At 36.8% G+C, this 17,568-nt stretch overlaps 1 protein-coding gene across 1 annotated transcript in view; it reads right to left on the reverse strand.

Annotated features, from left to right (window-relative positions):
• LOC148978458 (complement C3-like) overlaps positions 1 to 13,112 on the reverse strand; it is a 28,622-nt gene extending 15,510 nt beyond the window's left edge. Inside the window, exons 1-19 of the mRNA XM_089132671.1 lie at positions 13,003 to 13,112; positions 12,722 to 12,917; positions 12,450 to 12,618; positions 12,170 to 12,243; positions 10,411 to 10,499; positions 10,170 to 10,252; positions 9,220 to 9,307; positions 7,953 to 8,055; positions 7,741 to 7,861; positions 7,541 to 7,656; positions 5,989 to 6,135; positions 5,642 to 5,845; positions 5,309 to 5,500; positions 5,082 to 5,234; positions 4,871 to 5,000; positions 1,890 to 1,961; positions 1,534 to 1,731; positions 273 to 369; positions 39 to 127 (exon numbers count right to left, since the gene is read on the reverse strand). Coding sequence (XP_088988797.1) covers positions 39 to 127; positions 273 to 369; positions 1,534 to 1,731; positions 1,890 to 1,961; positions 4,871 to 5,000; positions 5,082 to 5,234; positions 5,309 to 5,500; positions 5,642 to 5,845; positions 5,989 to 6,135; positions 7,541 to 7,656; positions 7,741 to 7,861; positions 7,953 to 8,055; positions 9,220 to 9,307; positions 10,170 to 10,252; positions 10,411 to 10,499; positions 12,170 to 12,243; positions 12,450 to 12,618; positions 12,722 to 12,917; positions 13,003 to 13,073 — 2,392 coding nt within the window. The 5' untranslated portion in view covers positions 13,074 to 13,112. The remainder of the gene's footprint in view (positions 1 to 38; positions 128 to 272; positions 370 to 1,533; positions 1,732 to 1,889; positions 1,962 to 4,870; positions 5,001 to 5,081; positions 5,235 to 5,308; positions 5,501 to 5,641; positions 5,846 to 5,988; positions 6,136 to 7,540; positions 7,657 to 7,740; positions 7,862 to 7,952; positions 8,056 to 9,219; positions 9,308 to 10,169; positions 10,253 to 10,410; positions 10,500 to 12,169; positions 12,244 to 12,449; positions 12,619 to 12,721; positions 12,918 to 13,002) is intronic.
• Positions 13,113 to 17,568: the final 4,456 nt, after the last annotated feature.

Below are 17,568 nucleotides of genomic sequence, written 5' to 3' on the forward strand. Positions count from 1 at the left end.
GATGTTTTTCAGATCTTGCGTTTGCAGCTTCATCTTACCAAGTGTTGGTGACAGACTGACAGCCAAGACCTGCCAGGTAGTGATGGAGTCTTTCAGGTAGATCAGTTTATCTGTGACTGGCGCTTTACTGGGATATGAGAAAGAAGACTGTTGAAGCACTCTTTCAATGGTTGGTTACTCACACTATCACTTACACACTCACACACCAACAGCTCAAGTCGAATAAGATCATTTGCTACGAGTCTCTATGTTGTGAACGCGGCAAAACTCACAGATCAATCTCTTCCCAAAGCCAACTCTCAGGGAACTGAGTGCGTGACACGATATCATCAGAGTCTGTATAATAGTCATCTTCATCTTCAGGATCACCTGATGGTACAGAGACAAATTTGACAGAATACACCTTTTAGAGCAAAATGACACATCAAATAGTCAAGTAAAAATGTTTTAGGGACCCTATTGTATTTGTACTGTTTTACCAATTCTTAATTTTCTGCCTTTTTTCTCTTTAGTTGTTCCCCTTTCCTTCAATGATTCTGCTCATTATCATCAGGTGTCACCACAAATGGTCAATTGTTCACTTAATGGTCTCATTAACTTTAACACTGTGGGTGCTTCTCATTATTTGTGCATCCTCGTTTACGAGTCCTCCTCAGGAAGCCTCCTCGACTCCTCACGGTGCAATTAGAGAATTGAGATGTCCTTCAAGATGGCTGAGCTCGATCGGTTTCCGGGTCATAGGATGGAGGACGGAGGAGAAAGGAGATGAGGAGGGATATTGAGAAGCACCCATTGTTTATAATGCAGTATACTTTTTAATTGATATACCCTGAAAGAATGAAAGTGAAATGTGACAACATGCCCCATAGGTAGGGTACATTAACATGTGAGGATCACATATTAAAATGCAATCTCATCTAATCAGAAAAATATACAAGTCAAACCAAAATATATTCTTGATAAAATACAATTATTAACTTTTTCATAGAAAATCATGTCATTTTTAATAATTAAAAATAAACTCGTTTTTGAGTTTGACAACAAACACACCGGAAAACAAAGATATACCGCATAGTTCAAAACAAAATAATAATGAATCATTTCTGAACATTGACTCTTTACATGTTTCTCATGTTATCTCAATAGAATTCATGAAAGTATAGAATATAATAGCATATTTCTAGAGGCACAATGTACACCTGCACAACTGGGGTTTAAACCCTGCTAGTGTCTTGAGGACTATGTCAACTGTTAAACAACAGATTGGAGATTAAAATACTATCAGATTTGTCTAATTTTAAATAAACACAAAAAATAGAGATGAAAAATTAACTTAAGTGAGAAATGTTCTTTTGCTATGGTTAAATAAATATTCAGCGATATCTTACAAAGATTTCCGAATTTTGGCGCAATTTTTTCTATGTATAGTGTTGAAATGGCAACTCGTAAATACACCAAGTTTCGTCATGCTAGCATGAGTGTAAGTATTTAAAACTAGTGTGTTACAACTAGCCCCGCGCTCCCCCTACTTACTGCGAGCCAGAATCATCTCCTCCTCTTCTGTCTTCATGTTTTTGCGGGTTTCCATCTCTTCGCAGCATTTCAGGAAGGCCTTTCTGCACTCTGGCCCGTCTACGATGTATGTGGCTCTTCGTTCACAGGTGTAGCCGATCTTATTATCCCTCATCCCATCAAAGCAGCACTTCTTCAGTTCACCAGTGTATTCACCAGCTGAGAAGATAATGAACAATGGTGAAAACTACTGGGGGGAAAGACAAATTTCCCTAAAACATGAACAGTGAAGAGAAAGGTTCGGGAGCACAAAAAAAGGAAAAAAAAAGAAAATCCCTTTCTGATTTATATTGCAAAAGTACATTCCAGTTCCTCACCCAGTGTACTGGTGATCTGCAGGAGACTCTCAGCTCTTCGTTTTCTCTTTGCTGTAGCGGGACACTCGGGCTCTAGAGGACGACACATTTGAATAAAAATGAATTGGCAAGGTTAGCAGCAAATTTTATTTAGTAACCCTACTCAAATTATTCCCAAAAAAGTGGTCAAAAAATAGAGTTGATTGATTGATTTTTAATTTTCACCTGTTTTAAAAACATATCTAGGTACTGGTATCGCAAAATGAGCTGTTTTTTAAATATTAACCATATTGGCTGTCTTTAGTGGTCATATATAAAGAGTCATCCCCTATTCTCTAACAGAATGAACTACTTGACAAAATTGGACACTGTGTTAAAAATAACACATCATGTTTAGAATTTTAACACATGTGGTGAGTGTGTTCAGGGACTACACATGTTGTGTCAAATTTAACACAATAAATGTGTAAGTCATTTTAACACAAAAATAGTGTCATTAAAAAAAAATAAAGTGTAAAATTATTAAGCATTTAATCAATAGTCGAGTACAGAATGCATGTGTACACAAATAATAAGACAATGTTTCAAGCTCAATGACTGGACAGACTCACTGTACTGAACATTATTCAGTTATTCACGCTTCAACCCCTGATTGATAATGCTTCTTTTAAGAAATGTTTGTGAAGAGAGAATAGTTAACTGATCTAATCAATGTTACCTGATTTTGCACTTTGATTTAGATTAAAATGTAGCAATTAACTAAATATTGGATAACTTTTATTTACACAGGCCTGTTTGTTTGAGAAAATAGCAAACACTGCATACCACTCACAGTGATTGTGAGTGTTGGCGCGCTCTTATAAAATGATGTGTTGAAAACAACACAACCTGTAAAAAGAGATGTTAAAAATGACATGTTGTGTGTAGATTTAACATGTAGTGTGTGTGTGTGTGTGTGTGCGCGCTCAGGGACAATACGTTGTGTATGATTTAACACACCACCTGTGCCGTTTCTTCTCATGTGACTGTAGGAGGTGTGTGTGTATTTGCCAGAGTTTTTACAACACTGGCACGTATTGTTAAAGGAGTAGTTCACTTCAAAAAAAACTAAAAAAACTTTTGCTGATAATTTACTCACCCCCATGTCATCCAAGATATCCGTGTCATTCTTTCTTCAGTCGAAAAGAAATTAAGGTTTTTGATAAAAACATTCCAGGATTTTTCTCCATATAATGGACTTTACTGGGTGCCAAACGGTTCAAGGTCCAAAAGACAGTTTCAGTGCAAACTGTTCAAAGGGCTTTAAACGACACCAGACGATCAATAATTGTCTTATCAAGCGAAAGGATCGGTCATTAAAAAAAAAAAGTTTAAGTTTTACAAGATCAAATGGTCACCTTGCTCTGTTCTGTGATGCGCGTTCGTGACTCTCCTGTTCGAACTCGTTCATCAAAATGAACAAATCTTTTTTCGAGTCCTTTTGTTCATTCAACAAACGAAATTAACAAATTGACTGGAAAAAAAAATTGTTAATTTTGATAAACGAGTTTGAACAGGGGAGTCACAGAACAGAAGGCAAGTATTTGAGCTTATGAAACTTAAACTATTTATTTATTTATTAAATGAGTGATCGTTTTACTTGATAAGACTCTTATTCATCGTCTGGAATCGTTTAAAGCCCTTTGAACAGTTTGCACTGAAACTGTCTTTTGGACCTTGAACCGCCTGGTACCCAGTAAAGTTCATTATATGGAGAAAATCCTGGAATGTTTTCATCAAGAACCTTAATTTCTTATCGACTGAAGAAAGAAAGACATGGACATCTTGGATGACATGGGGGTGAGTAAATTATCCTCAAAAGTTTTTTTTTAAAAAGTGAACTATTCCTTGAACTTGTTTTCATGTAGTCCATTGATGTTAAATGAAGAGTTTGTTTGAACACTCGGATGTTTTAGAGCTCATGAATCTACATAGACAAGCTCTTATTGAGAATTAACAGAGGTTTGAGATTTCATTGAATGTTGGAAGTCACCAGAATCATGAAGAACTGCTCCTTATTTTTGCTCTTGACCCTTTAATCTTTAAAGATTTTCTCTGGCTGCTGTAACTGTGAATTAATAAAATACATCTGTTATGATGAGAGAAAATATGATCAGAGGTTTCTTGATGTCATAATCAGCAAGAACAGTTTTGGTCAAGTTTTTGAGAATATGGATGGTATGCATTCATGTTATTAATGTGCTGTTAGTTATAATGGTCTTGTGAAACTACATCATGCTGTGCAGAATGGTTTCTTTAAAAAAAGAAAAGGTTTTGAGAAAGTTTTGAACAGCAGAAGAAACTAGTCAAACACACACATCAAGAATCGACGTATGAGTCTCAACAATGGTGACAAACGAAAAGCTTCATGGATGAGTTTTGTACTATGGGTGCCATGTTAAAATCTACACATGTGTCAAAATCCACTGCAGTCTGTTGCTGAAACTCTTCAGCTGACAAGAGCAATCTCTCACTGTGATTTAGATGGATCATATTTAAAATTTTGATGTTGACTTTCAAGACTGTCACTAGAACTGCACCTCCCTACCTCAATTCACCCTATACGAGTACGTGCTCCCTCCCTCCAGACAGATCGAGGGCCGCTTTGGTGTTACTTCACAGTGAGGCAAGTGACATTAAATTTCCAAATTCTTCATGTCTGCAAAATGCCTGTAAATGTAGATACTGACCTGGTGACAACTTGACCCAGTTTTCCCTATTTTCAATTCCTGACAAATCATGACAATGTGATGTAATAAACGTAAACATTTAGAAAATTTAATAATTCAAGTTTTGCGTCAAAATGTGTTGTCGCCAATCATCACCCAAAACTCCGTTTTGGTACCCTTGCTTGTCAACCAGAGATGCACCCCAAAAATTAACCTTCAGAAATCAATATTTTTCAGTGAATCAAGCTAATATGTTAATATTTTCATTAACTAAAAAAAAAAAAAAAAAAAAACCTGTTCTGGTGTTGGTTCCTTTTGCAGTGCTGGACTCAAACACCAGACCTGCATCAGTGAAAACCCCCATACTCTCCCTTCCACCTCCTGCCGTGCAGCCGGTGTCATGCTTCTCTATGACGTCCCAGATCTAGAGGTGCAAAAAGACACCAGTTACATGTGGTTTCAATCGGAATGGATTGTGCCATGACGTCTGAAGAAGGTCCTTCACCTGAGTCTGAGTGAGTCTGTTCTTGTTAAGGACTTGCACAGCCTTGTCAACCACCACCAGCCCAACTCTAGCTCCAGGATCTCCAGTTATCTGCAGCTTGACCTCATCTCCTGGTTCATAGGTATTCATCTTGTTTTTCACCTGAAGCTTGAGCTGTTAAAACGAGAGACACTCAATCAGATCTAGTTGATTAGCACATCAACTCTTTCTTGTGATGGTTGACCCACCGTTCCCATGCACGTGTCCTTCACGTCGACCCAGACTGAATCAGACACCACCTCAGACAGGCCCACGTGATAATAAGCCACAAAGCGGAAGGACGGCACCATGTCTTTGGTTACAGGTAGAGACAGAGTCACCAGAGCTTGTCCTCTCCTCTTAAACCTGTCTGCTTGAACAATCTGACCTTTACTCAAGATCTGGAAATGAGGAAGTATTATGAACAGAATTTAAACATTGATATGGTTACAAACACAAGCTGTGGAAGTTTGTCAGATATTCACTAAATAAAATTGATACTTTTGTGGTGCAGCTCAATAAGAAATAACTATAATCTTTACCAAGTATGTGTAATCTTGATCTTTGACTCCTGGACTTTGTCCAGTGTTGAGATTGACTGTCATTTGATCACCGATCTCAAGCTCTGCAGAATCAATGCCGACGTGTAGGTAGTTTTTGGAGCCGCCTTTGGGAATGTAAGCGAGAGCCGTCATCGTCTTCACTGCCTGCTGTTTATCTGTTAGTTGTGGATCTTTGGTCGTTGCCTGGAAAGAATCAATTTGTTTTCTGATGTGCTGTGTAGTATATGCTCCATTGCTTGTTCAACATGTGTTAATTGACAGATGTTGATTCTCCACTAGTTCACCAGTGAAACTGACTGAACATTAGTTGAGTTTGCAGGTCTTACAGTGATCTGCAGTGTAGAAGCTCCTCCCGGAGCGTTGACAGCGATCTTTGCAATGCCATTGGCCCTAGTTCTGCCTCTGACCCCTCCAGGATTGACCTCCACTTCCACATTCTCAGCAGGCGTCTGGTCAGGATTTGTTACGTAAACCTGTTGTAGAACCCAGAGCAAAAATGTATGCAATTCTTCTGTAGTTTCAAAAAACTACAGTCTTAAATGAACACTTTTCTGTGAGTTTAGATGCATGAGTACACACTCAAGAGTGTTAAAATGTTAAAATATGAGTCTTAAATGCACACTGAAGCAGTGTTAAAGTTAATGAGATAATAAATAGATTAATTGAGTGATGATGGACCATCATTGAAGACACCTGACGTTAACAAGCAGAATTGTTTTCAGGAGAAAATCACTATTTCTAAGGCTACGTTTACATGTGCCCAGCTATTTTCATAAATGGACATTTCACCCTCTCCGTTTTCAAAATTAACATCGTGCACACCTGTCAGTTTTCGGAAAAGTGTTCATTTACACAAACCCGTGAATGCTGTCAAGAGCATGCCAAATCTGTAGGTGGCAGTGTAACGAGAAGCTGAAGCCCACATTAGCCAATCAGACTCCCGAAGATAGCAACAACACGGATCATTTTAATAACCGTGACTTTTTTTCACGCAGTTCGGTCTTTCGTAAACACGGAAACGCAGTATCAGGACACTGAAACCGAACATTTTTGTGTGAGGATTTTCAGAAATGCTGGTTACAATGTTGTTGTGTAGACGGCAAAACCGGGGGTTTTGCCCTGCAAGGTCAGAGTGTGTGCCAGCGCTGTGGCGTTATTCGCCTACCGGAACCAGTAATAACTTTTTTTAGGCTTCTGATCCACTTGCTCTTGATAGCGCTTGATAGTGTGTTTTTGCGTTTTCATGTGGACAGGGTTTATTTTAATTTTTTTTTTTTTAATAACCCGGTATTTTTAAATACCGGTGCCTTTTTAGGCACACATAAATCTAGAATCAGTGTATGAATCTCAAAAACGGTGACAAATAGAATATTCAATTAGGGAAAGGAAAAAACTAAGACAATTCAGATAAAAATGTATTCATACCGCAGTATGAAGGAGCGATGAATGAGTTTTGATTGGTGGCACCCAGAATGCACTGCAACACGCTTTATAATTGTCACCATTGTTGAGATACATACACTGATTTTTGATCACAGTGTGTCTACATTCCTTTTCAAGTTTTTGACTTCTACGACTTTTAAAGAAATGGTTAGGAATATATTGTATATGCTGAAAGTCACTTGCTGTTAATCAACTCTGTAATTGATTAAGTTTTCTCTTTTTTCCTCTGTCAGTTATAACTCAATTACAGCATTCTTGTTTAGCATTTTGGTGCTCATGTGTGAATGTTATCTCAACAGTCTCTTAATGGTTCGTAAAGTCAATTGCTGGTGTAAAGAGCAGAAATGATGTGCTTTCCCAGAATAGTCAATCTGTTAATTGTATTGTAATTTACAGAGGTAAATGTGTAAAATGAAAACCAACTACTTTTTTTACCGAGATACTGAAGGGCATCCCAGGTTTGAAGAATTGAGGTGTTTTTTTGAAGTGGATGGTGTACGGTGACTTCACAATCTGAATTCCTCTCCTTTCTGCCTCCACCATTTCACTGCCTAAAACACACACACACACACACACATATACAATCACACAAATGCATGTAAACATACAGATGTACAGTATCTGTCGAGTCTTACCACTTTCTGTTAAAAGACTGACTGAAACATAGATTGATCGTCCAACCAGCTGGTTAATGTCTGGAAAGGTGTTAGTGATCATCTTCCTGGTCAGTTCTGCAACACCATCTCCTTCCCTTATCTATTCATATGAGAAGTTGCAGTAAAAATGTAACTTCTTGTAAATTCTAGATGAGGAGAAATGAGATCACAGAGGATTTAATCTCTCTTACCTGAACTCTTTGCAGAGAGGCAGCAATACTTGTTTTCCTCTCACCGTCTATCACACCAAACATCACAAACGCATTTCCGTCCACCTTCTGTCCGAACAGATACCTATTAAAGCATATACAATTTCAGCTAAACCGAACGCTAAATGCAACTGTGCTTGATCCACATCCACTTTCATTAGATAGATTAGCTTGGACATTTTCTGTTCCACAGAAGAGGTAAAAGGGACATTTAACCATTTAAATTCGATCTGAATAATAAAATTACTTTAGCTGGTGTCAGGGGCGGAGTGGGACCAAAAAATTAACCTACCGGCCCTCGTCGCCGGCAAACATGGTCGTTCTTTCCTTTGAAATTTGTAAAACTATGTTGGGTGGACCTCTGTGCCTCTCGGGGGGTTGGGGGCATGCTTCCCCTCAAGCAAATTGTGTACATTTTAAGGATAAATGCATCAATCTCATGCTCTTTGAGAGATCAAAATTAAGACCTTCCACCCATGAACTGCTTGTTGAACAAAAAACAAAAAAACAAAAAAAAAGCATTGATTTGTACCAGGACAATAATGAGGGCTCAAACATCTTTTATGAGAGTCTCAGTCTACATTACATTATCAATGGTGTCTTAGGATGCCAAACAATTATTATAATAATGTAATAATGATTTATATAATTAATCCTATGACGTAAAATCCATATAGCCAATAAATGTACTATATAAATGAAAATGGATATTTCAAAAGTGTATTTTACCCTACATTGCACTATAATTTAGGAATTATTTCTTCACTTGCAAGCAAGAAAACACCAGACAATGCTGATCACGTGAGCAAAGTGCACACTTTTCTTTAATTTTTTTTTTGCTAAAAAGACGGCCACTTAGTTCAAATATACGCTCCACTATCGAAAATGTAAAAAATGTTTCATTTTTAGTAGAAAATGTTTCTTCCCCTCACTTGGGTCCCAAGTGCGCATGGCGAAATTGCAATAAATACATTTTATCAGACCGGCCCTCGCGGCCTCGAAACACTACTAGCCCACCGGGGAAACTCCCGACTCTCCCGATTGTCACTCCGCCCCTGGCTGGTGTAACCCAATGATGTCGGTTTGGGCTCGCCCAGAACAGAACCATACCGCTAATCCAAACTGTATGCTAATTGTCAAATACCTTTAATGGAAGTGGTCCTGAAAGATTTACCAACAAATCTATTTTAAATCAGTGTTTACTCACACTAGTTTTCAATACAGTGAAGCAGAACATATGTTGTCTTACTTGGCTTCAATGTCGACTGTCAGGCTCTCGTCAGCCACATAGAAGAATGATCTACTGGGTTTTAATTTCACTTCAAATGTTGGAAGCACTATAAACCAAACCAGAGAAAAGACACAAGTGAATTAATATTTTTGAAACAACAAAACTTCCAAGGCACTCACATGGTTAAGGGTTATTAATAAATTAAAATGATTGAAAAAAAAAAAAAAATGAAGCGACGCTTATAGCCGCGTTTCCACCGCAATTACCAGGAACTATTTGTCCCAGGAACTTTTATCATGGAACTTTTTTTGCCCCAGACCGCTCCTTAGATTTCCACGACGCATGCGCGAGAACTGAACTGAAGTAGCTCTGAAGTAGTGTAAGGAGATCGCAATTCTCGCGCATGCGTCGTGGAAATCTAAGGAAGTCTCGTTTCTGGCCTATAAGGAAGAAAAGGAATAGTCGAATAAACTCGTTATTTTTGTTTGTTTTTTTGCACAAAAAGTATTCTCGTCGTTTGATAAGCATATAGTTGAGCCACGGTAGTCACTTGGGATATTTAAACATTTTCTTCATTGACTTTCTGGGCCATCAAGAGGCAGTCCCTTAGGAGCCAATGTGGTAGTTATACAGCTCTCAAATTTAATCAAAAATATCTTCATTTGTGTTCCGAAGACGAACGAAGGTCTTACGGGGTTGGTACAGCATGGGGGTGAGTAATTAATGACTTAATTTTCATTTTTGGGTGAACTAACCCTTTAACATTTAAATTAAATTGTACATAAATGGTCCAATAAGAAGTATTAATAATAATAATATTTTGTTGTTTCATTCTCGCATATCCAATGAGAACCAATGGCTCCACATCAGCTTATACCCCCTTAGCACAATCAGCTGTCTTGTTTTCAAATAAATACTTTTCAGTTCTTATTCATAAACAACATACAGTTTGTTGACACACATCTTACCATATTCTTTGACCTCAAAGTCAGCAGTAAACGTCTTCTGAGGAGTGTTTGTGTACCGAGTGATAACCTTCCAGATCCCAGGACTGAAACATATACAAACATGTCCAATTTTTATCATATTTAAACAGACGATAACATCATGAATGGTAATATTTTTTTCGTATACACTATTAGACACTATAGACAATGAAATGTAGTTTTGTCAGTTCACTCAGGTCAGTCTTGTGAGCTTTTCACACACCTGGCAACCTCGGGAATGGCATAGACTCCGGACTTCATCCCTTTCACTGGATATATCTTCTCTGATGAAACTGTAATGCCTTGTGGATTCTTCAGAAACACAGAAATCAGTTTTAACACTGTGTTTGCTGAGATCTAAATTACTTATATATGCAAATTACTAAATATTTAAATGTACTCTCATTTCAGCCCTAAATTGTGTGTGTGTGTGTGTGTGTGTGTGTGTGTGTGTGTGTGTGTGTGTGTGTGTGTGTGTGTGTGTGTGTGTGTGTCATCCCAGCTAACAGACTTTTGTCATAAGAACGTTCTCTAAAATATTAAGTGTTGGTTCTGGGAACGTGAAAAATGTCCAGTTTTCTTGGACATTTCTTGGACAACTCCACAAACAGCATTACCAGCTTCACTTATTACTAACCAGACTGACTTTATTTCTCTCACGTCTACAGAAGAACTTTTTGGGAATTAACAGAGGTTTAGATGTTGGTCTTGATGAAAATGTTTTGTTTTGTTTGGCCACCATCATAGAGATCAGTGTTTGCTTTAGTTGGGCTCTTGACTTTCTTAAAGCTGGTATTTTATTTGAGATTTCAGAAGTTTATGGAGAACATTTCTGCATTGACAAATCAAATTGATATGCATTTCAATAGCAGACAAATGACTGCTTTAATGTAACTGATGATGATTATAGGAATCAAACATTACTGATAAAAACAATTACATGTGCGAAAATTATATTTGTAAAAAATTGTATTTCATATGCTGTATCTAAATTTTTTAAGAGTATTTTCAATCCTGTAATTTTTAACTTTCTATTCAACCCATGTTTTATGTAATTTATAGTCTCACAGACATGAACATTCAGTATATGAAACACAACAATGGTGACATGCTTCAGGATACAAAATACATTCATTACTCCCAGCATGCACTGAAGCATGAATTAATTATGCAGATGGTTTTTCTTGTCACCATTGTTGAGATTTTTATGACGAGTGCTGATGTCTAAGTGTGTCATTTGAAATATTAATTAATTTTGGCTAATTTTACAGAATTGTTTCAGTGTGACACTTGATTTTTTTCTATAGCCAATAAATAGGTTTTCTACTTAAATTGCATTCAAATTCTTTAAGTGAGCAAAATGCAGTAAAATCAATTATTTATTTATACTTTAATTCCAGTTCTTTTTCTGTTATAAAAACAGACATATCAATCTGCTTTATCAATGCAGAAATGTCTCTTTATATTTCATTTCTCAATAAGACCTGTAGACGTGACAGAAATAAAGTCAGTCCGGTTAGTAATAAGTGAAGCTGGTAATGCTGTTTGCGGAGTTGATTAATTAGATCTTGAGAGGTTTAATGTCTTCTATCTTCAATTCATCTAAGACTGTGTCTGAATAAAGTTGTAGTTTTTCTTCTTATTTCTCTTTCAGTGCTTGTTCACAGCAGGGGTTTGAATGAAATGAATTAAAAGAATGTTTCAGGATCACACTTACCTTTAAATAACATTATATTAACATTCAGGAAACTGGATATTTTTATGTTCTTCCAATGTGAGAAATTAATGTTCCTAGAATGTCGAATTTTGAATCAAAATTAAGTTGAAAGAACTTTTAAGAAACATTGAAACATGTTCCTCTAATGTCAGTAAAACCAGGACATTTTTCACGTTCCCAGAACCAACACTGCATATTTAAATAACGTTCTTATAACAAAAGCCTTTTTGCTGGGATAACATTGTGCTCTTCTAAAGCAGCATACCATGATCTCCACCGTGACTCCAGAGTGACTCAGTGGTTTCAGGTTGGACGTCAGAGAAAAAATCCTGTATTGAACTGCAAAAGATGTCAAAACACAAAAAAGGAAAAATGTCCATTCTGTTTGTTTGGTTTGTCTGTAGCTTCAAACCCTGATAAAAGCAGCATTCAGTTTAATAATAAACAGAAAGATGTCACGCTGATTTAAAGTCCACGTTTAAAGTTCACATTGCGCATATTCACTCTAAATTTAGTTTTTAGTCATATATTTTTTTGATTGGTACCTGTGCTAGCAGGCGTGTAGATGGGCTTGTCTGTCTGTACAAATATATATCCAGACTGGAATGAGACCATGACCACTTTCTCCAGAATGTGAGATGGAAACTGAGCTTGTAGATACACATACTGCTTCTCCAGAGGATCAGCAGAGAAATAGTTCTGATCATCAGGGATCTAGAGAACAGAAAATGAATTAGTACTTTGCACATTTTTAATAAAGGAAAAAGCATTTTTTTCAATTTACAAACAAAAATGTTCTCAAAATATGTCGCATCACCTTTATATCTGTGAGGATCTGGTAATTGTTTACTCCAGTCAGTGTCACTGTTTTGGACAGTATCTCCCTGTCTTTCTTTGGGAAGTTCTTCACTGAGATCCTCACGTTCAGGTTTCCTTTATCGTAATCCTGAGCCTCCACAAACACGTTCTCTGAGGAACCCACTCTCAGCAAATTAGGAGCTGACAGAACATATCTGAGGAGATCAAATCACAGTGTGAAATCTTAAAAACAGATTATTAGTAACTCTATGAACAAACGGTGATGTGTTTAATACTCACAGCGGGTCACACAGTGTGAGGAGGGGTGAGGAGAGAAGAACAACAGTCAGACACAGCAGCTTCATCTCCATCGTGTCTGTGTGTGTGTGTGTATGAACCTGCTCAGCTCAGTTTATACCCGCCTCCGTCACCCTCACAGTCCAAACTGCTATTTCTCAATCTATTATTTACTTTTTTTATTTGCAGTTTGTTTTACTGGAAATCACACAAAGAAACGTAAAGTCCCCCTGAAGTCAATAATTGTATCCTTCAAAACCCTAATATACCCTCATACATGACTTTTGCTGAAGTTAAACTTTTTTTATCTTTTATTATATTTACAGCATAAGACTTTGGGTGTTGTTCAACACTTACTAGATCTACAATTTTTTTATTATAAATTGGAATGATATCAGAATGTTTTTATGTTAGTTCTGGGAACGTGAAAAATGTCCAGTTTTCTTGACGTTGGAGGAACGTGTTTTAAAAGGTATAATGTTCCTCAAACGTCCTTTAAAATGTATTTTTTAATTGAAAAATTCAACATGATAGGACTGTTAATTTCTAACATTCCAAGAAAATAAACATGTCCAGTTTCCTGAATGTTACTACATAGCAAAAACTCAAGAGTGTTAAAGTGTTAAAATTTGAGTGTTGGTTCTGGGAACGTAAAATTCAAGAGCGTTAAATTTAATATGCAATTTAAGTTATTGATCGAATGATGATTGATCATTATTGGGGCCTCATTTATAAACGTTGCGTACGCACAAAAGACGGTGTACGCCGCTCTCGACGCAATCGGTTTTTATAAAAAGCAAACTCGAAGGTAAAATGTGCGGTCCTTCACGCAAGCTCTGACCTAGGCGTACGCACAAAAACGATTAAAATGAGAAATGGCGACACTGTCGGCAGTTGGAAAAAACACTGAAACTGTAGACGGTTGTGTAAAATAAATGGCAATACTGCCTCTCATAAATTACACGAAGACTTCACAAAGCAAGTCTTGCAATTAATAGCCTACACGAAAACCCGTTTGATCGATCTGCAACAGAAATGCAAATTAACACATATTTCCAAAAAGAAAGGTGAAATATGTTCTGCAATAATATTGGCATGTTATACAATTCATCCTTATAAATAAGATGGTAAACAGAACGAATAATGTACAAAAGTGATATTCTCGCCAATGTGTCCGTCTGGCGGAGCAGATATAGATGCAATTAGATAGTCAGTCAGATAGATAGATAATTAAGGAGATATATATGTAGATAGATAAATAGATAGATGTATTGTTGTTTTCATAGAAAAAATGTCTTCATCAGCTACGGAATCATGGTATTCATGCATATGCCTTTAGTTTGTTTTATTTTTGATAAAATAACGTATGACGTATGTCTCAACCATTCGGAAAGCTGCAAGAAATTACATTTGCGCTGAACTATTTCCCATTTCCAAGTAGATTATAACCGACATCTGTAGTTTGTCAGATGCAATTAAATGGATGGAAATAAAATGCGTCATTACGCATTGTAATGGCTGATCTTGCGCACTTAGAAGATGTTGCAAATGGAAGGATTCGGAGTGAACGCATCATCTTGTGTAAAAAATATATTATTTAGTCAAGAATTCCTTCATTGTGCAGTTTATTTCAGTTAGGACAGTCTTGATTTCGCACAACTCCTTGGCGACCTCTCTGATTGAATTAATGACTAGACACTTTTTTGCCTCGACGTTGATGTCCGACCATTTCTATTTTTATTTTTCGGCCACAGTCCGAGGTTGTGAGGCTAAAGCATTTACGGCGTCTGCAAACTTTTGCCACTCATGTACCTTTTTGGCATTAGTAATGCACACTGTGCCCTCCAAACAACATTTTTCTCCTCTTTTCCACTTCGCCAACGATAATTTCTACTTTACATTGAGTAAAGTTACGTTTTTTTTATTCCCTCTCTGTGTTTGCCATGATTTCGCAATCGATGAATATTAACTTGTGGGCGTTTCACGGACTATTTATGGGCAACTATGGGCGTGACATGAATCCGCAAAAGCTGCGCTATATTTAGAATTGATTGTGATTTATTAAGGGAAAAATGCGTAGGATGTGCGTTATAAATCTGAATATTTCTGTGCGTACGCACGTCCGTACGCCAATTCTGACGCAAATCATACGCAGAGTTTTATAAATGAGGCCCCTAGTGATAACAAGCAGCCAACAAGCTTCTTCTCACTGAAGAAGAAAAATCTATTTTAGTCACCATTATGGAGATCATTGTTTGGTTTAGTTGGGCAGTTTACATGTTTAACTTTAATTTTTAAAGTTTTGCAACATGCAGTGCATTCTGGGTGCAACTAATCAAAACTCATTCATAGCTCCCATTATATATTGTGATATGAATAAACAATGATCTGAATTGTCTTAGGAATCTTCTTTTCCTAATTGCAATATTAGTTTTGTCACCATTGTTGAGATTCATACATTGAAACTATATGTCTGTGTGTGCCTAAAAGAAACATTCTTTTTTTTTATCAGAACAACTTTTAAAAAATAATTTAGATTATATTGAATGACCTGGAATTTACAGTTGAATCACTTTGATTCTCTAATGACCAATATACATTCTAATCATAGATCAGGTTACTTGAGTTCAGTGATTCAGGTCATCTGATTGTGAAATAATGATTATGTTATAACATAGCCAAGGCCATCAGATCACCTTTTCTATTTGTTCATCTGGCCGTCATGTATAGAGGGAATCGACTGAGGACAGTGTTTTTCCAATGATCTTGGATGCTTTGTCGTCAATTTGCTGTAGTTTTTTCTTTGTTTTGCTATCTGTGCTACCATACCATACTGTGATTGATGATGTGATGATGGACTCGATGATAGAGGAGTAGAACAGAAAAAGGAGCTGATGTTTGATCCGGTACTTTTTACGTTGCCTGAGGAAGTAAAGTCTTTTTGAGCTTTAGCAATAATGTGTTTGATGAACGAAAACCGCCCAAAACACAACTCTTTCACCTCACTAATATTTAACTCCAGAGAACTTTCTTGGAACCTTTGGACCATTACAGTTAACTTAACGATTTGTACACAATATGTAATATAACTGTTCATTTCTGTTCATTTTTGATTAAATTTGAATAATTATATGGAAAACAGATGATTAAAATAAATTATAAACTCACTCGTAAAGTCTCTCATCTCTTTGTAACGTCTTATTCAGGTTTGATTCTAATCATAATTTGTCCTTTAAACCCCATTTTCTACGAATACTGAAGCCTTTTATTAAATAATGCAGTGCTTCTGCAAAGCCAGTGCAGAGACTACTTGCATGCTATTGGATGGTAACTAGGAACTGCACGAAGCTATGGCGTAGTAGCGGAATATCTGCGTGAACCAATCACAAGAGAGGGGCATAACTGGAACGGGGCGTAACTTGTAGTAAATGTTGAAGAACAAAGTCTTCTGATAAATCTTCTTGTGACAAACCTTCTTCTGAAAGCCCGCCCAGAAATTGTATTAAATATTTGCTGAATGCATTGAATTTGACAGAGGATGATGAAACAGAAAAAAGAAATGTCAATGTTAGAGACATTTGACAGCTGAGAAATCAGAATCCACATATTATATAACACCTTTAACATAAAGGTAAGGACAATATTTTAATGCAATGGGATATACAAATGAGATCCACAGTGAACACGTTTACATATAGGTCCAACTACAGGGCGTTAAAAATAACAGTGTTGAAGTCAATGAGATAGATAAGTGATTATTTAAGTAATGATTGGCCATTAGTGGTGACACCTAATGTTAATAAGAGTTAAAAAACAACATTAATAATTTCTAAAGAAACAAGACAATGTATAAAAGGCTCCTTTACCTTGTATCGTACGTCATGGCCCTGTAGAAGCATTTTTTTGTTAAAAAAAAAAAAAAATAGGCTAACGATTGCGTCATTACGAATCGACTCTCCGTTGCACAATACATGTAGCCTGTGTTGTATTTTATTATGAAATTGGGATTCAAAGGTGGGACAGTGGGGGCGGGGGGGGGGGGGGGGGGGGGATAGTGTAAAATGGCTCAAATTATAATTTTTCTTTAATCAACTTGATACAATGCTTGAGCTTGATAAGTTCATATGGTGTTATCTGTGATTAAGACAGCTTTCAAATCGCTATTGTTCAATATTTTAAGGCATTAAGATTGTTTTCTTTATCGGTGACACAAAAGGCTCAGAGAATGACTCAGCTAAGACTACACACAGCCTCTCTAGAGAAAGATGAGGGAATGCTGGACCATCTTATCCGCTCTGTTGTCATGGAGATGATTACGTCATAATGCAGCACTGTTGCAAGTGTTGCCAGATTGGACTGGTATCCTCCCAATTGGGCTTCTTTTGTTCGGATTGGAGCATAAAAAAGGCATTGTCCAAAGATTTTTTTTTCTTATTCTTAGATTTTGTTTAGTAATGCTATTTTAATGTGTTTCAAGTTCGACCACATGTACAATAAAGAAATTATCACAGAAAAATAGTGTCCATTTTTTTTTCTTAACACAACTGTTTGGGCCGGTAAGAGAGACCT

This window comes from Pimephales promelas, chromosome 6, assembly GCF_988280905.1.
Source record: "Pimephales promelas chromosome 6, fPimPro1.hap1.1, whole genome shotgun sequence".
Classification (NCBI taxonomy): Eukaryota; Metazoa; Chordata; class Actinopteri; order Cypriniformes; family Leuciscidae; genus Pimephales; species Pimephales promelas.